Source organism: Centroberyx gerrardi, chromosome 5, assembly GCF_048128805.1.
Source record: "Centroberyx gerrardi isolate f3 chromosome 5, fCenGer3.hap1.cur.20231027, whole genome shotgun sequence".
Lineage (NCBI taxonomy): Eukaryota > Metazoa > Chordata > Actinopteri > Beryciformes > Berycidae > Centroberyx > Centroberyx gerrardi.
This window is the reverse complement of record NC_136001.1, coordinates 24,549,492-24,572,311: the sequence shown is the minus strand read 5'-3', so window position 1 is coordinate 24,572,311 and position 22,820 is coordinate 24,549,492. Positions and strand designations below refer to the sequence as shown.

The following is a 22,820-nucleotide window of genomic DNA, read 5'->3' as shown; positions in this document are numbered from 1 at the left end:
TTCAGCTAGGTTTTTTTTCTAGGTTTTTAAGTACATGTGAGATATGAGAGGAGGAAGAAGTCAAGCTGGAGAACAATGAAATAATATAATAATAATAATAACACAAAGAATGTGTTAGAGAAAAACAGTTGAGGAAAAAAAAAAAGTGAAAGTCAGAGGTGAGATTGAACAAGAGGGACAGGTGAGAAAGAGGAAACATGGGGGGCGGGGGGAGATGGGTTCACATAAACACTCAGAAAGTTACATGCGAGCACCCTGCTCTCTAGGGTTCATAAACACGCAAACGCACACACACACACACACAAAGAGTGTAGTATCATTAACACCTGAACAAAAGTTCACACACACACATAATTCTACCCCATCAACACCTGCATGCAGCAAAAACCTCCAACTTCCATTTACTTACACACCCACACACATCCAATTCTATACACCTGTGCACAGCAAAACATCAAGCTTCCTTTTTTTTTGCACATGCACACCACACACACCTACAAAACCTTTTTGTCTGCATCTTGACATGAAGACGCTCACACACCTGCCAAACACCATCATCCAAGACAGTTGGGTCAACACATATTTTCTTTTCTACCCTGTCCAACCACTGGCAGAATGCACACAAGCGCACATCCACACACACACACACACACACACACACACAGACAGACAGGATGTATTGACACGTCCTGTCAGGAAAAGTAGAAAACAAGGCTGTGAAGAAAGAGTGTGTCGAGTCTTATTGCGATGCGACATCATTAAATGTTGGGAGCCCATATCAGTGTAAGCTAAGCCAATGGCTTCATTCAATATTCATTACAGCTAGCTGGCACACCGAAAAGACGCTGCAGGACAAATCAATTGTAAGAGAGAGAGAGAGAAAGAGAAAGAGAGAGAGAGAGAGAGAGAGAGAGAGCTCTGTGGGGAATCCACCATGTTTCATAGGAGGAAGTGAGTGGTGCATGCTGTATGTGACAAACACCGAGGAGGGAATCGCAAATTAATGATCTGCAATAGATCACTGCTCATCAATATACGTGTCAGTAACACTCCCTCCAGGGTTAACACAAACACACACATGCACATAATCGCACATACAACACACACACTGTCTCTTGCATGCAATGACAAGTACCGTCACATACACACGCGCACACACACTCACGAACGAACACACACTCCTAGGTGTAAGCCCTTCATCATGGTGTGGAGTGTGTCCAGCTCTAGATAAGGGCTGTGGTGACATCATGTGGCCAGTCAAGCACACAGAAGCTGCTGTGTGCTTTTAAATGGCCACTTCACTCCATCTTCTATCCAAATCCTCAAGAGTCTCTCTGGGTATCCCTTCTCTTTCATTCCCTACACTGCTGGTTGAGCCACTGTTACACTCATTTAATCTGATCATTCAATCTGTGACAGGAAATTGTTTCAAAATGCTGTATGATACAAGCACATTACAAGTGGTTGGGACAAAGCAGGACTGGCTGTGAGACAATACGTCTACATGCACACAACAATCAAATTATGGCTCTTACTTTGATTCTGAGAATAATTCACTTAAGCTGTTAACATACGTAGCAGAAGAAGGCTTTGTTCATATTCCTCTTTTCATCCAATCTTACATACTGTGATGAGTGATATAGACTGTTGAAATAGATCATGCTTGCTCCCCTATAGGCTATAAGCACCATCAGTGAGTTCCCTCCTCTAATAAGCTGCAGCTATATTGCTCCCTTATCATTCATGTTGCTCCCACATCTCACTCTCTCACACAATGTATTCAGTGCAGAGACCCACAGCATGAAGGCTAGTTGTAAACAAAGTTACATAACTTAAAAACTGAAAACTCAGATGGACAAGCTTGCTCAGAGCATGGTGTTTACATGTCCACACAACCCTCCAAGTAATACTGCAGTACTTTCTAATCACAGTGATGATACTGCAAACACGACCTTAACCAAAGCAGCATGATTTAATAAAGACGTTAACATGACCCATATCTTAACTGTATTCCCACACTCACATTAAGATGAAGCATTGGGGTGCCTGTAAATACAGCCAATGAATGCCAATTTCCTCTCCAATCAGGAGGAGCATTTCCATAAACTTTGATTAATGACTGTGGCTGTGGTTTGATGACCGTCACCTGCTACTGGTTGATAATCACCAGTTGCTTGTCTGCCAAGATAGCTGTGAGGTGATGTTAAGAAATACATTTGGCATGTCAAAAATTCTTGCTAAACAATCAATTTCAGTAAACTGAATGAAGCCTTTGGGCTTCAGTATCACTAATACTTTCACATTAAGCAGAAAGCAACATTCAGATTGTCCCAATCTTCTTCCTTTTCCACAAAGTGGTTGATGGTCTACTTTTATAAAAAAAAGTGTGTGATTTGTCCTCTGCAGTACAGAAACGTGGGTTGCAGACATTGCTCATGATATTTTATCTGTAATTGGGTACAGAAAGTGCTATTTTGATGTCTGACCAGTAGAGGGTGCTGATTACCAGCACAAAGGGTCTGTCTAGAAGGAATAGCATAAACATGCAATCTACAAAAGACACTACCAATCCTGCTGAATAATGAGCAATTTACAAAAATGCTATGGGATAATTGTTTGATGAAGTCATGTTTTGATTTTAGCACACTGCCTCGTAACTTTGAATTGATGAATTGTAGTATTTCTAGTTGGTATTTCTCCCATGTTTTCTTTTGGCCCATTTCACCCTTTTATTTATTTAAAGGGTTCATTCAGCTTGCGGCCAACAAGTCACTGGAATTAGCACTCACTAGTAAATAACTTCATAAGAGAGAGGTTCCCCAGACAATCTGCTTTTATGGCTAAAATGTCTCTGAGGAGATGGAAGACTTTACACACAGAAAGAAAAGTGTCAAGTGTTTTTATAGCCAGATATATCAGAGGAGGCTTATTGTTGGTGCTGGATGTGTGAGTTTATTGTAATAAGCCAACTGTGGTGAGCATTTAGTGCATGAAGTGGTTTTCATTGTAGTACTAAAATAGAGATGTAATTATGTGATGAGCTCAAAGTTTTGGTCTTGTCAAAATATCTTACGTTGTCTGTGGAGAACCTTTTATTTTTATTTCCCCTTTAATAAAATCCTCCATGAAAATAACCTATATTTAGGTAAACACAGCTAGGAAGCTTTGAAATGCAGAGAAGACACACACTCAGAACTAGATCAAAGATCAAGCTAAAACTACTACTACTGTGGCAAAGTAAAATGGTGGCAAAATGGTCAAACAATGAACAAAACGGTTATTTTAAACAGATTTTGTAAGATTAACATTCTGCAGCAATTGAAACTGGTCAGACATTTGTCACCTGACTTTTTTTGAAAAGTGGCCTGAAGTGAACAGAAGTGAAGTTAAGCCAAAGTGATATCAGTTAGTTAACTTGAACCATTTCACCAGGCCAAGATGTGTATTATGACATTTGTCTTGTGAAATGCATTTCCACATTTTGTTATACAGATGCTATGCTTGTTTACAATACTACATAGATTACTACAACATGTGGTATTGGGGCAACATTAGATCTTACCCTGTTATCTAAACCAGTGATTCTCAACCTTTTTCATATCAAGGACCCCTAATTTAGTCCATATTAGAGCCACGGACCCAAATCTGAGAATATTTTTATTGTTAGATATGATTTTGTCCAGAATTCCATGACTATCTGTGTTGTAAGTAGAGAGATAACAGTCAAACTATGATCAAAATAGTCATTCTTCTACATTCTCTAATTGTGTTTATTTCTTGTAAATTAAATAATGGTAAAGTTTAACAATTCATCAATTTGCTGGGGACCCCCTCAAGGACCCCTGGTGGTCCCCGGACCCCACGTTGAGAACCACTGATCTAAACCTCTAGGGACAGATAGTGCTGTCCCCAGAGATACACAGATAGCCAAAATCACATCATACAATGTAGCTTGTAACTTTGTGGACAAGGCTGACAGGGGAAGGGCATCTTTGTTAACATTTGGGAAACTACTTTGAACGACCAACTCAGACAGAAATGAGAAGTTAAGTTTGGCTGTTACTGCAGGATCTTCTTTTTGAATTGAGTGTTCGTGGCTCATGTTTCTTGATATTATGAACTATGTCACTGCCCCTGATGAACAGACTGGACATTGGCTGCCACTGTTCGGATTCAATGTGTTCCTACTAATCATTAGCCCTAAAGCTCAAGCTTTGAGTAGAATTGGTTGAAATGATGGATCAAATCCGAGGGAAGAGAAGAGGGAAGCTTTTCTAAACAAAAATCAGAGTGTGAAACAGAAAATACAAATAGGGTGTGTCTAGCAAAAGAACAACTTGTACCCTATCTGCTACATTAGAGAGATATGATACCAAAAAATAAATTAAATCTCTTGCTCTGATCTTACCACCAGTGTGACTCCCTATTTGACTTAACAGGCCAACTCTAGTCCTAAAACTCACTGTATCACACAGGTATCATCTAACCAGGATTCCTTGCAATGACTTCCATATCAACCCAAGTGGGACTTGCTGTCCCCACTTGTCAGGGTGTTGAAGCATTTGCCACCAAGATATAAAATAAGACATCAAATCAAATCAGTGGTGTAAAGTAGATTATGAGTTTGTCCTGTTAGGCCCTCTAGTGGATAGCAGGCCTAACTCTGGTATGGCCCCAGGATGACTCCATGCATGACTCACCAGTATTTTGGCCTTCTCCAGCTCTTCGTGGGTCTTGCCTCTCTCAATGAGGAGGGCTGGGGTCAGCTCATCCAGGCCCCGTGTGGCTACTGCAGCCTCTCTCTCTTTCTGGGCCAGTCTGGCCAGCTGCTCCTGCACCAGGGCCTGTTCATGCTCAAACCTAGAGGAGGGAGAGATGAGGTTGGTTTTTTTAACCTTTATTTATCCAGGGACGGTCCGCTGAGTACGTGTGCTCTTTTTCAGCAAGGCTCTGCTGAAAAAACACAGGGTTAGACAGATATGGATTTTTGAAGGCCAATGACAATACCATTATTTTTGGATTGAAGCCACCAATAACCAATATTTTTATTTGACCATGTTCATGCCAAAAAATCCCCCCAAAATGACAAGTATTCTGTCTTCCCAACAGAATTGTGTTCTTGGCAGTGTGGAAAACCCACTGACACAGCATTTAGATCCTGAGACAGTGAACACACTTTAATTGATGATGATGATGATGGTGATGATATGATATCACATTAGAATGAATTTAGATTAAGGGCTTCCCATAGACAAACAGTGTTGATCAATTACACAATAAATCTGTAATCACACAAAGTGTATCCTATCCATCATATTGGAAGTAGATGAAACTGACAGGCCGATATCTTATTTTCAATATCAGCCCAATATATCTCTACTACCCAGGATAGCCCCCAGTCTGCCAAGATGGCCACTGAGCACCTTTACTGGATCAGTTGGGTGTCTCGTCTTCAAAAGCACCTTGACGGCAGATGGTGAGGGAGGGGGGGGGGGGGGGGGTATTATTCATTCACTTTCTCGCCCATATCTCCATAGTTGGTCCAAGGATTTGAACCAGAGGCATTCAGAAATCCATGAGGATTGACTGCAATACAGAGTTTTGCTACTGGCAACACTCTCTTCAAAAACATAATTAGATTTAATCATGTCTAACAATATCTGAGGAAACAGCATTACAGTGTGAGTGGCTCACTAACATTTGTTGGCCTTGCCAGCTGCCAATAAGTCTATAGGCTCAGGCTCAGCTGGTGAGCATTCCAGCAGCATAGCGACACGTGTGTTGACATAAAAACCTCAGCATGTCTGGAGGACAGTGTAAATCAACACAGAGCGCTGACAGGTCATTCGGCATGTATACATTCCCCATAAACACTACACATTAGTGTCAAGTGTCTGCTACTTTACATATCTGTCAACTCCACTGGCAATCAGCTGAATGTGGCGGCACAGATGGCTCAACTTAAAAGCTTGTAATCTTCTCCTGGCAAAACCTAATATTTGCCAAGTTAAAGTTGGAATAATGCATTCATATCTCAGGTAGACTTCAAGTAGTAACCAAAGCTATTGCACCATTATGAAAAATTATATACCAAGTTATGCCAAGTTCCCCTCCAAATATGGTGAAGCTAGGTGGCAGCAAAGAGGGTCAGTGGGTTTATCACTCCAAGGTCTGCTCTCTGTTCTCAAACTATTTTAGTAGGTGCACATGCACATATGCATGCATGCACACACCATTCCTTGATATAATGTACACCTACTTTTTGCGTATTTCCTCCTGTATTTCTGCAGCAGAGGGTCCTGTTGGACCTGAAAATCAAATGGGACAAATATTACAATATGGTACCCCACATTGAAAACACTGTCTCTTCACCACTGCCTTTGTTAACAAAGTGAATTGAAGACATTTTATTCACTCTGAAATTTGTTGGATGTTTGATACAAGAACAAACAATTATGTGACAGCTACATATGAGTTTTCCATGTATTTTGAGGTTGTATAAGAATGTAAACTGGCCTATAAACAGACATTTTGAGTAATGAGGGGTTAAACCCATTCCAAAAAGCTTCAAAAACATATGTTAAAATATTCCAACATATATGTACAAATCAATTACACACAGTATATTTACTATACTATTGTCTACTTTTATGAGCAAGAATCTGAAAGTACACAAACAGCAGCAGAATTGACCTTTATCCCGATTCTGTACTCATGATTCACTGTATGAGGTCCCTATGGGGACTCTATGGGTTGTGAGAAAGGGACTTTGGCTGGGACGTACTTGGTTTGTGACTGTCAGGCTGAGACGGTGGTGGCTTGGTGCTGTCAGACTCCTGCGCTTCTCTCATCCGCCGCAGCACGTCCTCTGAGAGCTGGACAGGAAGTTGGGAATGAACACACACACTCTATTTTAAAAGCCCACTTGAAGTGCATACAGTACACGTTTCTGTTTTGAGGACAGCAGGGGGTCCCAGTGTTTAAAGAGTCGGCACTCAAGAGGACAAAAACATCTGTCCTGCTGAAGTGTCCTTGGGCAAGTCACTGCTCCAAGGGTGCTGTCAGCTGAACCTGACCTCTGACCTCTCTGAGGAGGGCGACAAGCCAAGAGAATTTGACTACAGGGATCAATACAGTATTATTGTTATTAATTGTCCTACTGTGCAGCTGTCAGGTGAACACAGGCTAGAGAACACGCTTACAAACTGTTAGTTTATGACAATGACCAGCAATGTGTCTCTATTAGCAACAACCTCGCGCCTAACTCATTTTTGCACCGTTAGTTGTTACTATTTTATTACACTGTAATATCAATCCCATATGTGACTGCCGACATGTCAAAGCTACGCTGTTGACATTCCGCCTGCATGTGATAAGCTAAGCTGCGGGGAAACATGTTGCGTTATGGCTGCGTAAAATGTCCTGGGCTCTCCGCTTTACTAGTGTTAACTACACGTCTGTCTCATTTTACAGACTATAAAGACACTACATGACAGCGGGTTAACGGTGCATGCCTGAGACAGGGGGGATATGACTGAGTTCATTCGAGGACATGGGACCTGACAGCCCATTTTGTTTGTGCACCTCGAACCGACACCGCCACAAAAGCACACTAGTCATGACATTATTATTAGCATTCAAACTTTGCCCCTGAATTTCTCCAATACAACGTTACCTACCTTGACTCCTTGAATGATTGTGACCTTCTCCTCCTCGTCCAGTCCGAATGACACTTTCCTCGTCGTGCTTCCATTGCCGCCCATTTTAACCTGACGCCTATTTCCACCTGCTTAGAAAATTAATAACCCCTGTCCAATGTTTTGACAGGGCCACAAAAATGAGAAAACGACTGACTGGAGTCGCCGCCACAGCGACTGGTGGGTAAAATACTCCAATAAAGGTCACTCCGTCGCCGCAGTATCGTCAAAGCTCATTGGTCGGATAAAATAATTCGGACCCAATTACATTTGATCATGTATCATAGGCGGACGAAGGGTGGATGGGAATTGTAGTCGTGTAGGCCTTCATGTGAAGCCTGACTTGTATAGCTTCTCTTTCGATTAATAACATTTCAAGAAAAAAAGGCTTTATCTAACCGCCATGACATCAGCACATGACATGAGGGAAATTTATGGGGGTAAAAAAAACCAAAACCTTTTCCAAGTTGTAGTACCTTAAGGAACCAGCATGTGGAGTCCTATTCTAAAATAAACTGTAGTACCTCCAGGAGCCATCACATGGAGTCCTATCCCCCAAAAAGAAACTACAGATGTACAGAAATGAAAGAAGGCATGGTTTAATTTGTTGCTCATGGAATGCTCAACACATCACATTAATATGGGTTGAATATTCTACAAACAATGCACTTAAATAATAAAAAAAAAAAGGCAATTTACATATCATTCGCAAAATGGTTTCACTATCAAACATCTCCAAACATTTTGTGTAGCACGAGACTGCACTTTCATTTCATATCCACGCACCGTGAATTAGGTTCCCGACTCATCAACTCTTGTCACCGCAAACTGACAACTGCACTAGCACTATTGAAGCTGGAAACAGCCCAGTGCCCAAGAGCACTCCAAATTAAATGGAAAATATTTGAAGAGCCAGGCAGAAATACTTTGTTGGCCAGACATATACTCTTTACTGTGCTGTGGCTTTACAATGATGAAAAAATAAATGTCTCCCTATATATATTCTGCATACAGGTCACTACTATATATGATAGAATACTGCTTGCTTAAATACAGTGGCCCATCTATACCAAAAGTATATCACTTCCAGGGGAGAACTCAAGTACAAGTAGCATTTGCTTTGTAGGCATAAACAAAAGTAAAATAAAATAAAAAGGGAATTTCCTAACTTTGATTGGAATGATGTTCAGCCAAGACAATACTTATATAAGCCCTTTGTAAGTTGTGAAGTTGACTGCAAACTCCTGCTTTAGGTGTGATGTGAGATGGTTTGAATAGTGATGTGAGATATTGTTGGAATTTAACAAAAGTAAGAATGTAACAATTCAGTTTGGAGAACCAAACAATTAAATCCTGAAATTTATCAGAAAAGAAAGGAACGACTTGTCAACAGGTCTCAATTAGCTGTCCCCTTGACACAAACTGAACATTATCCATCTTCTTTGATGCTCAACATTAAGTTACAGAAGAAGTAACTGCTCCAGCCTCTTTTGGTCAGCTGCAGGAACAAGTTCTTATGCCTGTAGTAAGACTGAAACAATATCACAAAAAGAACATCACGGTTATTGTCATCTCTGTGGTTAACTTGAGTGATTTGGTTCATGGTCCAATTTCTAGTGTAACTGCATTTGCGAATAAGTCTTGCACACAGAAAAGAGAAGTTAGCAGCAAATAAGAATTGAACTTGGCAACAGCAACCATTTGCAGCAAGCAAACCTACACTGGATATCTTCATATGAAATAAGGGCTTGTCTAATTTGGAATACAAAAAAAAAACAAAAAAAAAACTTCTGCATCTTCTTGGTTGAAATCACACACCTAAAAAAATATCCTAAATACATTTAAGTGCCATTTGCCTCTCCACATTGACCACGAAGTCAACATATCTGCATTCAATAGCGGGAATGATTTCTCTGGTATAACATAAAATAAAGCAAAACTCTAAAATAAATAAAACAGAAAATAATATGACAGGTAGACATGTTTTGGCCGAGACACAATGAGAAGTCCATTTTGTGTCTCAGCCCTCCCTAGCAGCGAGTCTTGCAGATGCCTGTAGCACTGTTCTTGACCTTTCACATGGGCTACCAAGCCTGTATGTAGAAGGTACTGATTTTCTTATCAAATCACAATGATAGACATGACATCACGCTACTGCCTTTCACATGTTAACAGGAGGGAAACAACAGCACTGACTTCAGAAGTCAAAGAAAAGTCCACTGATCAGAATGAATTAGCATAAATCCTTGCCCTGTATAGAGGAGGCACGGTGATTCAATACAAGCCGATTAGCTAGTTGAGTCACAAATCTAATACAAGGTAGCTGGTAATAAAGTCAGTTGAGTTGCTGTTACTTAAATAGTAAGCCTTGGATGGGAATGTACAGATGTTGGGTTAACATTGAATGAAGATTAGTTTTTAACCACAGACTCGAGTACGCAGAGGGGGCTAAAACTTCAAAATCTTTGTGGATACCTGCAGTAGATACCTAAAGCAGGATGTAAGGAAAAAGTCTTGAGACTGGGCAGCAAGAACCAAAATTAAAGGACCTAACAACCAGAATAAATGTGGAGTCTGTAAGGGCCATGATGGGGAGCAGCGTCCTTGGTGAGGGGCTACAGCAGCAGCGCACTCTGCTACAGCAGCAGTGTTATGAAGCAGTTGCTCAATTCACAGTACTCCAGATAATAGGCTAGCATAGTTCTCTCCTCACTCATCCAGGCCTCATAACAAGACCGAGGATTCCTTACTTGGCCTCCCACTACCTTATTCTGCAGTTTTCTGGCCCCGTCATCCAAACCCCTACCCGTCTACCACACCATCTTCCCGCATGACTTTCAAGTCCAGCCGCCTATCCATCTGTGACTTCGTCCATCTTCCTCTCCATCTATTCACGCATTGATAGGTCTCCAGCGGTCGCTGTCGATACTGTTAATGCTGCTGGCCCCATAGGGTCCAGAGGCAACATCGTCCAGGTAGGCTCCTACCATACCAGCTATGGCAGGACCCGAGCCGTCAATCTGGGTGGATGAGTAGTAGAGGCCCTGCTCCGTCAGCTCCTTGCGGCCCAGGCTTGTAGAGGAGGTTGGGGGAAGGTGGACGTCGCTTTCGTCCGGTTCATCCACCTGTGACTTATAGGAAAACAGGATCTTGGGCTCCGAGCTGAGGGGGAGGAAAAAAGCAGTGAAAGAAAGTTGAGGATGGACAGAAAATTGAGAGACAGAGAGAATCATAACACCACTGATAAAAGCCAGAAATGCAGACTGACACCATACAGAGATTGTCAACTGGGGCAGAAAAAGGAAACAAATCAACTAGTCTCAAGTGCAACAATATATATGGCTGCATATGAATCGTGTACGATTATTCTTACGTACCCAAAGAATCCTTTGAGGAATGTGACATAAATGAGTGGAGCGAAGATGGAGAAGTACAGGAAGGTGGTGACGTCCACACAGCTGGTTCAGAAAAGACAAAATAAAGACCCACACTCAGCACTTCATCAGTCCCATTACAAATTAGGGCATAAGTAGATCAACAGCATCAAAAAAGCATCTCAGACAGCACATTCAATAGGATCTCAGGGAAGAGGTGGGTGATGCTAGTCATTAAAGGAATAGTCAACCAATTCAATCATGCTAGTCTACCATGATAATAGAAGACCTTGAAACTAGATTTATTGATTAAACTCCCAACAATCTTAAAGCGGGGGGGGGGGGGGGGGGGGGGTCAAATAAAAAAGCATTTCTCTCTAATTTTAACAGTCACTGACCTTTCTCCAATTTGGTAAAAGGCCCATTTAATTAGCTAATTTGTTCCAATTCAGACTTGTACAAAAGGTTAGTGCATCAGAGCACCAGAATGTGGTGAAATAAAGTGAAATTATGACACAGAAGGGGAGGAACATAAAAGATACAAATGTTTATGTGGAATTGATTTAAAAGTAAGTAGACTACAACTGTTTTGTCATAATGCATGAGAAACAGCCATCAATTGAGTCTATGTCTGTTTGAGCAAATATCTATTTTTAGCCTAGCCATTAGTTTAGTCATTTTAGTTGCATACGTTAAAGGCAAGTCCAATAACTCAAATTCTCAATCTGTAAACCCTGAAAATCATATGATATGCATTGCTATGTGGTAACAATACATCAGTGTGCTGCTACAGACAGTTGTCATGAGGAGTATACTGACCAGAGTCCCTCTATGATACCAGCACACAGCAGGGCACTGCCCAGCCCCTGGACTAGGTTCAGTAAAGACAGGATGGCAGCATACACATAGAAGCTCTTCTTAGCTAAACAGAGGAAGCAAAAAGAAGAAGGTTAATAGAGGCGGATAGCTTTCAATGAGACAGCATTATTTGGTGGTTTGAAGTGCATTAGGGACAGTGCAGCACATCCTCACAGAATGTTCCATTCAAGATTAAAAAAAACTCCTGTGCAAAATCTAATGTGTAATCTTTAAACTTCTTTCTGTCCAGTTACCAAGAAGATGTAATATCTTATAACTTACATGGCAGAGATATCTTATCCTTCACTGGAGTTTTAGGTAAAATGACAATCAAAGAGTACACCTGTAAAAAGAAGGATTTCATTATCAAATCAAACCTTAGACATCAGATATCTGTCATGTTTTTTTTTCCATGCACTGTTACTGCGGCATAGCTATAAGCTACTGACCAAGAAGAAGAAGCAGGAGCTGGCCAACCAGAAGTGTCGTCCTCCGTGGCCGTAGATGTTGAAGTCCTCTGCAGACAGGTGCCTGTCTGGATACAGGATCTCTAGTGTTCCCTGACAAGAACATAGATGAGAATGACTTATTGTCCATTTCAGTAATACGAAGGAAGATCAAAACCATTTGCAACATTTCCTACGCCATTTGTCATCAGCATATATCCAAAAGGGTCTATAACATTTTTTAAGAGCTTATCATCCCCGTTACCTGTGTGATGGAGTAGCCCAGAGCCAGCACAGCAGTGATAGCCAGCACTCGCTTTATACTGGACTTGCTCTCCAGGTGACCTGATTAAAGGAAAAGGAAAGCTTCAGTTGTGTTCCATATATGATTCAGGGCAGAAAAAGCCAATTACAAACTGCGCATTCAAAACAAATTGGTGCCATGTGAAAAAGAAACTGAAATAAAAAAAGAAATCAGAAGCGAAACTAGTTGAGCAAACTAACCAAAAGCCAGTCCCAGGATGATGACACTGAGCTCAATAGCCAGCAGGAAGAAACGGGTGATTTCCCACAGCACCTACAGGACACAGATCATAAGAATCCACTGTGGCACAGAGTAGACCAGCCATGTTATATAACACACATTGATCTAGAACAGAGGCCTAACGTTATAGGCCACATTCACATTACTCAGCATTATATGATCCTTTATGTTCCCTTCTTCAACAGCGCGTACGTGACAGTCTGCTATGGGAACAGCAGGTCACTGTGAACACCATAGGGATCTGTCTGGTATGTGAGGAATGTCAGCCATGCCTTTAGTTTTCAACATGAAAGCCTTGCGAAGTCATGCAGCAGCTCCAATCAGTCCTTCTGGGCACTTAATAAAAGAGCCGTCTGTGACAGGATATGGCAGATGCTAATTCAATCCGGCCGGCCAGCTGGAACTGCAGTGCAAGCTTGCTACTTATATACAAGTATTGATTCTGCAACGCTGCATGGCAGCAGTCAATCATGTCTTAAATGTATGACTGCAACTGCGACTGTTTTGCACCGTTTGGAAGAAGCCCAATAACACATCATACAGCATGAGCTCAAGCCTGTACCATTTATGTCCAGCCTATATCTATACCAATAACCATCTTATCACTTATGCACTGTTAGATGTGGAGTGGGTTGTTAATGTCAAGATTTGCAATCCAATGCCCATGTATGTTCCAAAAATGTTATTTATGCTGCATGTGCATCCTTACCTTGTCTATGATGGTGGCAGCACTGGATGCACTAACTGTCATGGACACTATAGCCCGGGTGATTCCCACTGCTGCTACCACAAAAACCTGCAGACAAACAGGTTATGTTAGACAAGGTGAAATGTACTGTCCTCAGGACACATGAGAAGGTTAAGGGGCCCTACACAACACAACTGACTTACAGAGACTCCTGTCCCAATGAGAAACAGATGACAAAGAACAGGAGTAAAACAAGAAAGAGAAATGTATCAGTAACCGTGTCACGAGACAAAGGTTCAGGTGAAAGGCATTACAGGTGCAATGTCTCGACAGCCTTGTTTGGATCAATACCACAGTGAAATCTCCAGAGTCTCAAAGGATTTGCTTCCGCCCATTTGGACACTGATTAGGTTGAACACAAGATTAGCCTAAATTTAGTTATGTGCTGAAATATTTCTGTTAATCCATTGTGTAGGAGGATGTCAAGTTCAAGTTCATTAAATACTCATTGCGTTAGATGCTAAACAGTGTGTCTGTGGTAAGTGGCCTACCAGCAGGTAAAAGGTGATGAAGATGGGGCTGGAGGTAACCCGTATCTTTGCCCTGGCTGAGGGCAGCTTCCACATCAGGAACATGAAGAAGGCCACATTGGGCACCAGCAGTAGCAGATCCCAGAACCTCACCCTAAGACAGAGAGATGGATGTGAGGGGGGAAAGAAGTAGTTTCTGAAAAAGTAGTTGTTTAATCTGCAGTAAAGATCACAGCTGTAGTTGAGATCTAGACATATAGGCTATCTGTGCCATCGCAAATAGGTTTACGGATTTTCACTTTACTTTTCACCTTAAACTGTAATACCCATGCTAATGTTCAAGCACTAGAAAACTGGAACCTGTGTAATATTTTTATTTCCATTTTTATTTCTGGCACTGTCACACCATGGCTTCAAAGAGAAGGTATGTTTATCCAGCTGGCCCTTTCTTCATTTCAACGATCCTTTCTCTGGTATTATTTACCTGGAGTCTCCAATGTCCTCATACAAAACCTGCAGACATTTGTGAGGCTTGGTGATGTTGGCCTCAGAGTCAGGTTGCCAGGTTGGGAATGCTGATGTGTTCTCCAGTGGTGTGGGCAAAACGCTGCCATTGTATTGCGCGAACCTCACCACAGGAGTCACTGTGGCCAGCATGGTGTCAGGGCCTGGGGAAGAAATCAATTTGATTTTGTCAAATATTAATTTGAAGCGGTTCCTCACAACAGCAGAGGCAAAGATTTTATTAGTCGTGTTTGAATATTCAGGATTTCCTCTTGCTTTTAGAGAAGCTCGGGTTGTGATGTGGGATTTGTGCAGCGAAGAGGAGGTTATGACAACCTTTCGTTACAAACAAGGATACTGGATCCTTTTCCACATTTACAGGTCAATGAAAATTGAAAGCTAGATCCAATTCATATGTCTTATACAAAACGAATAAAAATAGCTTCCATACCACAATGAGGAGAATGGGTAAGTTGCACTTTCATTAGTTAGTCAGGTGGGCAAAACTACAGCTTCATATGTTGGAAAACCCCTAATGACAGTAATGCTGTTTTTGCTACAACGCCTGAGCAGTTAACGTTAGCCAACTGTTTGTTGTACCAGGCAGTCAGGCACCTGTTCAAACTTCTTCCACGTAAGGCAAACATTATGTAACGAGATTGTGTTGATATGCTGGCCATGTGTAGTGTAAAATCAAAGTTTCAAACAGTAAAGTGAATATAATCTAGTTAACACAACAGATGGCGAATTGTCAAGCTGATACCTAAATGTAAGTGACGTTAGAGACGCCAAACACAAAACAGTCAGCTACTGAAAATGTGTCAAATTTTACTGGAGCATTCGCTAAAGTTAGATAAAAATTTAGCCAGCACGATGTAACATAGCGTTTAACTTGCCAAACGTTAGCTAGTTTCAGAGGGATTAGCAATATAGTTTAATCAATTGCGACGAATATCAGACAACGTTAGCTAAAGCTGCTACTGCTACTTCTAGCTAGCTAGTCATCTCGTGATAGACTGTTTGTCAACTAAAACTATAGTCTCCGTGCTTCGGTTGGAGAGTACCAAGCTAATGTTAAACTAACGCTAGCTACCATACTTACAAGCCGAGTGCCTCACGTTGGCATCAAAATAAACACCATGATCCTGGTGCCAATGCAATGAAGCTGACCCTAACGTTATGAGAGCTTGAAACTGCAAAAATGAATAGCTTACCAATTCAGAAGTCTCAAATTCAGGGGCACAAATGCTCTGCAACGTTTTCACTAATTACACTTTTAAGCTATCATAAACATTGCGGTCGATCAATAAATGGAACACTAATCGACGACATCGCTGTGCTGAGTAGTTTACTAACGTTACAGCCTAACAAATTCCCCCAGTGGTCAGCTGACACAATCTCGTTGCACTAAACTAGCGAACCACTTATCGCGAGATGACACTGCTAGGAAGAGGTTGTCATGTCACCGATCTATAAAACCCATGATAAAACCTCGAGTCATCCGGGGTTCATTTTAAAAATTACGACAAGGAAAATGCAAATAACACAACAAGGAACATCTCACAAAGGAATGACAATATGTGGCAAAAATGAAAATCGCGATACTAGGAATTTCAAGGAGTTTATTTACCAGGCACAAGAAGTAAAATAATCCACTTTGTAGGCTACCACACAATTGTTTTAAATAGTGTCTAGTCCAATACTGAATTACATCCACATTAAGATATTCAGTTCTTGAGGTAGCCCTGAAGATAATTTAATTTTATAATGATTTAAAACACAATGAACAATTGAACTGCACAGCACATTGAGAGAGACATTCTGAGTCGATGGAGAACTGAGGACCCTATATACCATGAACACTTGTAATAAAGAAGAAGCAAAAGGCCCTGATAAGCATGTGCTTACTGCAGGCAAGGACAGTTATTGCACTGAAATGGAAAAATATGGATAGACCAAAGCCAAAAACCACAGTATTACCTAGCTTTGGACAAAAAAACCTACATAGTGAGCGGAAGGACAGGTGAATTTAATATGGGATCCTTTTCTAGTTTGTAGAAAATATTTAATCATTGGGAGATGTGGATGCAGGGGTGGCTGAGAAGTAGGGATTGAGGAGGATTTCATCTTTTCTTTCTCCTTTCAAATCATGAGTTCAGAGTAACTGTCAGAGAGACACTGTAGACACACTGCCCCTCTGGATTAAATGTGTGTATTGGCCTATATGTTGCTAAAACTCAGAGGTTTTTTACTCCTTATATGGAGGGGAAAGAATAGTCTCTCAAAACATGTACTTTGTACAATGAATAACAAGTAAAAGACTATTGTTAAAGTCCATTGTAGACGTACTGTTTTATATCATTATTATTATTATTATTATTGTTGTTATTATTATCATTTTTATGAGCAGATAGTGACACGTGCCTTGGGCTGCCCTGACATCATCCTGTAGGCCAGGTGCACAGGCTCAGTCAGGTTAGCTTTAAACGTGTACACATGTGTCTTCCCACTGCTGGGGCTGATGTTGTAGAAGCTCAGTCTGTGGGTCTTGAAGCTCAGCCTGATCTCCAGCCTGCGGGACGCTGTGGTCCTCTTCAGCGGCACATCGTGACCCTGCTCGAAGGCTCTCAGCAGGTTTTCGTACCACATCAGGCACCAGGAGCTACGGCTGCTCTCCAGGGCGCTGGGCAGCCCGCTACGCGCTAACTGCCCACTGTAACACACACCAATGATCCAGGGAGAGCCTTCCAGCTCCACCACCCAGCAGTGATCGCCTCCGTAGAAGCTCTGGCTGCTGAGGACCTGGAGGAAGCTGCTGAACCTCTGAGGAGAGGATGGGTAGGGCTGTTTGGTAGCACTGAAGGTCACCGTCTTCAAGTCCTCTGAAAGGATGAGGTTGGGGTGGGCTGTTGCAGGGTCAAAGGTCACCTCAGAAGGGTTGAGGACGCTGCGAAGGGAGCGCTGAAGCTCTCCGAGTCCTTCCCTCAGCTCTGCATTCATCTGTTCCAGCTTGGGACAAGCCCGCGCTGTGTTGACTTTCGATTCAACGCGGTCTTCCTCCTCTTCCAAAGGCTCGGCCATCAGCTGCACGATGTGTGGTTGCAGAACGTGAAGCTCCTCATGAAACAGCGCCCCATCATCTTCAGTTAGCAGGGACTCGGCTCTGAGCATAGCCCGCCTCAGCTGCTCAGTCAGCTCAGCAGCCTGACTGACTCGACTGCGTACGCTCGCCTCACCCGGACACAGCTCTTCTTCAACCAGCTTCGTCACGTCCGCGCTGTAGCTCAGCGACAAATCCATTACCTGCTCTAACAGCTTGGCCGTTCTCTCCCTCAGCTGGGCATTAGCAGCGCTCACCTCCGCCTCCCATTCCTTCTCTTTCCTCAGCGCACCCTCTGCCATCTCCAACTTGAGGGTCAACTCTGTGACTTGAGATGCCAGTCTAAATTTAGGTTCATCCATTTCCATCTTGGCTTTGGCGTTGCCTTGTTCTTTATCCGAAGAGAAGGGGTGGCCTGTGGATCCTGACCCAATTTGAAAGCCATCTTTGCCCTTACGCTCCTGAACACCAGTATTTTCTGACTCCTTTAACTCCTTTAAAGGACACACCAGGCTCTCCTCTTGGCTCTGGTTGGCTGTCACTAGTTCCTGGTGGTCTTTTGCCTCCAATATTTCTGTAACAGAGCTAACATTACCCTTGAATGTTGTATAGCTGACTTCCGACAGGTTTGTGGTGGTGTTGGCTTTCCCTGCAGCGGCTTTGTAGGTCTCAACGATGCTGCACATTTTGAAGCTCTTCACCAGGGCTTTGGCTCCTTGGTACTCAGCCTGGCACTCGGGGCAGCAGTGTTGGTCAAGGCCTGCTCCCATGGTCTGAAGGCAGGCGAAGCAGTAGATATGGCCACAGGGAAGAGAAACTGGCTCAGAGAAGAGCTGCAGGCAAATGGGGCAGGTAAGCTCCAAAGCCAAGGCTTCTGGGTGATTCCCTTGAGGAAGCTTTGCGTCAGTCTCACTCACTGACATGATGGCGGGCTCTAGAAAAACAGACAAATGAGGGTAAAGATTTAAATAATTTATACACTACATAAGCATATTGTGCATCCTTACGTGCAGCTGTAAGAAAAACTAACTGGAGTTAGACAAACCCTTATGCATGAAACCCCTCACAGATAGGCTATATGCCCAGGGTGAGCAAAAATGCATATTACATTGTTAAAAACAGGCCAACCAAGGTGCTGAATAAAATGATTTCTGCTGTCCTGATTTAAAATAAACAGAATATTCCGGTTGCAGGAAATGTTTCTAATGCCCACATATGGGCAGGAGCAAGGTCCAATCACAGGCCATAAACTGACTCTGGCAAGTAGCGCGCTTGTTTACTTGTTCGCTGAGTTTCGATTTCCACAGAACAGGCAACTCTTACTTCAGCCCAATCTAGATAGCTTTCATTTTCTTCAGTTCCTAAAATCTAACTTACCCTGTTTGCCTGATTGCTGTAGCGCATACTTTTGATTTCAAATCGACCTTGTTTGCTTAAAGGAAAATATATATTTATCAGCCTATTCTGTTTATGTCTGTTATTACATTACACATTACGGACCTCCCACCCACTTCTTCACGCTCCTAGAAACGACTAAACATCAGGTTGTCTGTATTTACTTTAAAAGGAAAAACAAACTCACCTTATCCACCAAAACAGCCTATAACCAATACGATTTCGTGGCGAGTCTTCCTGTTCAGAGTCAACAAAACGCATCATAGCGCACTGACGTATCATACAGCAGTTGCCGATGGTTGGACCAACAGCCAGATCACCACGACGCCTTTCATAAACAGTAAGCAGGCCAACACCTCATCCTGCTTGGGCACTGCTGTTCACAAACGTTTTGATTTGCCAAACCCTTTTTCCACTCTGCCCCACTATCTAAAGAAGTGATAATGTGAGACAAGACCAGACATTTTATGTTATTTATTGCATGGAAATACAAATAACATGGGTAACAACCACACTTTGAATACTGGAAAAAGAAAAACAAGAAGTATCATATTTCAAATTCAGTTTATATTTAGATAAATTTGGTTAAAAAAGTTCCTCACCTCCAATGCACTGTATCTCCACAGAGTCCATGTTCTCATTTTGGATGACATCAAAAGATGAACATCTTTTGATGTCATCCAAAATGAGAACATGGACTCATGGACTGAAAAATAATAAATATAATAGTATCATTATAGCACAAAGGCACAGTGCCAGGCCAAACCATTACTTATCAATCCCTCTAAAGGCCTGTTTGCACGTCTCTGGAATGTAACGGACTGTGGATCTGAACCACTTCCCATTCATGTAGTATAAAATCATTTCTAAACTTGGTAGTGTAGTACCTCAAAGGAAGACGTGAACCAAATTACTTTTGTGAAGCATTTGCTTCACAATGATCATTTGCTCAGATCCACCTCCTATTGCAGTCCTCATGTATGACACCAATCTGATGCTAACTAAGCATTACCACCAGATCTTACTCCACATTATTCTATAGGCCTAACTCAGTAGTCAATACTACACAAATTAACACATCTTCTCTCCATGCCGCTGCATCCAAAATCTAGCTTCACATCCAGAAGTCTAAAGGGATTTCACTCTCCTGAGTAAAAATGTAATTTCAAAACACTCCTGTGCTTGAACGATTGAACTACCTGCATTGTTCAATAAGAGCAAAACCCAGCCATCTCGTACTCCAGTTGGGGTCAAATACACTCTAAAAATAATAAAGCATTTCAAATACATTCTTAATCCATATTTGGTTGCTTATTACATGGGGCTATTAAACCACCTCCCTATCACACTCAAGTCCAGAGACATTCTCTGTTGTCAGCAACACTGACACACACAATCTTTGGATTTTGTTTTTTGTTTTGTCATGCCCTAAAATCACTATAAAAGAGACATTTTCTTTAGTCTTTTCTCATCAACATTAAAGAATAACAGGTTTGTGTGCTTTTATAGCTGTGCTCAGTCTGTTTCATATCACTGCTACAGGAACAGGTAGTTACACTGTTTTGGCACTGAGAGGGTTTAGGCATCATTTGATATCCCAAGGACATCTGATACAGCTCAATGTCTATTTCTATAAGCTTACAAACTGTTTTTGGTCCATGAGCTCAAATGTGTGCCAATGTTACAGTCACCATGCAGATATACAATCTAAACTCATACATGGGAATATTTATGAGACTGGTACAGTACAGTAACATAAAAACTAACATAAAGTACTTTGAGGAAGTCAAAGGCATTTGTCCAGTTGTGTCTTTGTTCATGTTCATTTTAAGGATGCTCACATATAAATTGCAAAATAATATGTAAATGGCCATGGTCTGCGTAAGAGCACTGAGATCAAGTATTGCATAGTAGCCTACAAAGTGATTCTTGAAATGTACAGTCCATGCCCATATGATGAGTTAATTTGGCTCTATCTGTGAGTTGAGTGAAAAGACAATTGCCTTTGTGTGTTTCCAGTTGGTTCAGTGTGATAAACAGGCATTGTAGAGCTGGCAGGTTGATCAAAGGCAATATTCAGGCATAGAGGAAAATCTTTTCTAACTCCTTTATGGAAAAAGAGAGAAGGAGAAAGAGATAATGCAAGAGAAAGAGAAAGTGTATGTGTCCATATGCTTTTGTGCTTGCCCCCCATTTGTGTGTTTGTGTGTGTATGTGTGTTCTTTGGGGGGCTTGTGGGGTGGGGTCGGGGTCAGTGGTGTCTACAGTAGTGCGTCCAGGTCCATTTCTGGCAGGGGCTCCCTCCAGTAGGAGAAGTGGCTGTAGTCAGGGCAGTCGAAGGCAGAGGACGTGCAGCCCCTGACAGAGAGGACCGGGAAGAAATGCTCCACGATGTCACCGAGGTGGCTGTACCTGCAACACACACACACACACACACACACACACACACACATAGACATAAATGGCTAGGCACACTCAGGAAAGATGACAAGTGACTGAACATGTGCTCAGGAATAGTGGAGTGGTGAAGTTCCCTGCCTCTGGAACATGTGTGCCCCTGTTGTCCTAAGGCTGAATCCCACCAGAGCTTTCTCTCCTGTGCCTCCTCTCCTCTGTCTCCCTCTCTACTTCTCCACCGTCTAGCTAAAGAATAGAAATACTAAAAGGTGAGTGAACTGCCCGCTCTCATAAAAAAAAAGTGGCTGTACAGTTGTGTTCCTCTCCATCTTTCGTTGCACACTTACGAGGACTTGTTCCCTTTAGTCTTCTCCTGGATGAGCTCTCCTTTGGGGTTGACAGTGAAGATCCTGGTGTCAGGAACACCAACCTGCTTATAGGCATAGGCATCCTGCAAAACAGAGGGCAGTGCAATGATACAGCTAGCTTCAGTGTCACTTCAAAATTTGCAGTATATACACTAGCCTTATACACTATATACAAGGATCATTTGGGCGAAACAGCACTAATCCGTCTATGAATCATTAGCTTCTTGACCATGGTTATGCTCAAGACGGGCATAATGAGCTTAGCCAGTGTTTATTGTTTGTCCACATGCAAGCCCAGGCTGTATTTTAGGCTTTTATGTTTCTCACACCTCCTTTCTACCTGCTAGTCTTTCAAGTTTAAGGACGTTTGGGGTGTATTATGGGATGGATGAGATTGACCACCTATTTAGCTATGGATAAAACTAAATAGGTGGTCTCTGCCTTTTTCACCACAGGAGCGATGTTTTGTGATTATGCGCAAACCAAGGTCTGTGGTAGAGGCTGAAAGCACTGCTCCACACACCACTTAGCCCTGGGAAAGCCTTGACTTGCATTAGCCTTGTCACTGAAGGGCAGCGACAGCGCTGAGAGTGGGCAACGGGCAGCGCTGCTTACGTTGGTCCTGTTGCCGAACGCCGCGTAGAAGGGCCGTCTCTGGGGGTTGAACAGGTCCCTGATGTCAGTCAGACAGGCGACCTTAAACACCTCTGGCTTCTTCTCAATCACCTCTCTGCATAGATTAGGACAGACAGTTCATGGATAAAAGTGGATATCCGTGTCCTCGACTCCTTGCATACATTTGTGTATTTTACAAAATGTAGTAGCTGAGTATTACTATTTACTGGACACCTCTGTGATGCAGAGGAGAGACCACTAGAGGACAGTAGTACATGGCCTTTCTAAATAGTGATTTTCAAAC

The 22,820-nt window shown here is 42.2% G+C and overlaps 4 protein-coding genes across 6 annotated transcripts in view; all 4 read right to left on the bottom strand.

Moving 5' to 3' along the window:
• chchd6b (coiled-coil-helix-coiled-coil-helix domain containing 6b) overlaps positions 1-8,082 on the bottom strand; it is a 59,146-nt gene extending 51,064 nt beyond the window's left edge. Inside the window, exons 1-4 of one of the 2 annotated variants that reach the window (XM_071894481.2) lie at positions 7,680-8,082; positions 6,785-6,875; positions 6,260-6,308; positions 4,701-4,860 (exon numbers count right to left, since the gene is read on the bottom strand). In XM_071894481.2, the coding sequence (XP_071750582.2) occupies positions 4,701-4,860; positions 6,260-6,308; positions 6,785-6,875; positions 7,680-7,763 (384 nt within the window). In that variant the 5' untranslated portion in view covers positions 7,764-8,082. The remainder of the gene's footprint in view (positions 1-4,700; positions 4,861-6,259; positions 6,309-6,784; positions 6,876-7,679) is intronic. The other variant, XM_078283707.1, reaches the window with a different exon arrangement.
• LOC139907941 (phosphatidate phosphatase LPIN2) overlaps positions 1-22,820 on the bottom strand; it is a 114,278-nt gene that overhangs the window by 80,253 nt on the left and 11,205 nt on the right. The window contains exons 18-20 of one of the 2 annotated variants that reach the window (XM_078283667.1): positions 22,517-22,631; positions 21,881-21,984; positions 19,830-21,548 (exon numbers count right to left, since the gene is read on the bottom strand). In XM_078283667.1, the coding sequence (XP_078139793.1) occupies positions 21,398-21,548; positions 21,881-21,984; positions 22,517-22,631 (370 nt within the window). In that variant the 3' untranslated portion in view covers positions 19,830-21,397. The remainder of the gene's footprint in view (positions 1-19,829; positions 21,549-21,880; positions 21,985-22,516; positions 22,632-22,820) is intronic. The other variant, XM_071894470.2, reaches the window with a different exon arrangement.
• tpra1 (transmembrane protein, adipocyte asscociated 1) lies at positions 8,281-16,009 on the bottom strand. Its single transcript, XM_071894454.2, has 11 exons — positions 15,856-16,009; positions 14,622-14,805; positions 14,159-14,291; positions 13,629-13,715; positions 12,880-12,952; positions 12,641-12,720; positions 12,379-12,489; positions 12,212-12,272; positions 11,891-11,993; positions 11,075-11,155; positions 8,281-10,859 (listed from the first exon to the last, which is right to left on the bottom strand). The coding sequence occupies exons 2-11, from the start codon at positions 14,792-14,794 to the stop codon at positions 10,589-10,591; spliced, it is 1,173 nt and encodes a 390-aa protein (XP_071750555.1). The 5' UTR covers positions 14,795-14,805; positions 15,856-16,009; the 3' UTR covers positions 8,281-10,588.
• Positions 16,255-19,478, bottom strand: trim107 (tripartite motif containing 107). The gene is made up of 2 exons (XM_071894475.2): positions 19,324-19,478; positions 16,255-18,675 (listed from the first exon to the last, which is right to left on the bottom strand). Exon 2 carries the CDS (start codon positions 18,662-18,664, stop codon positions 17,042-17,044), a length of 1,623 nt encoding a protein of 540 aa, XP_071750576.1. The 5' UTR covers positions 18,665-18,675; positions 19,324-19,478; the 3' UTR covers positions 16,255-17,041.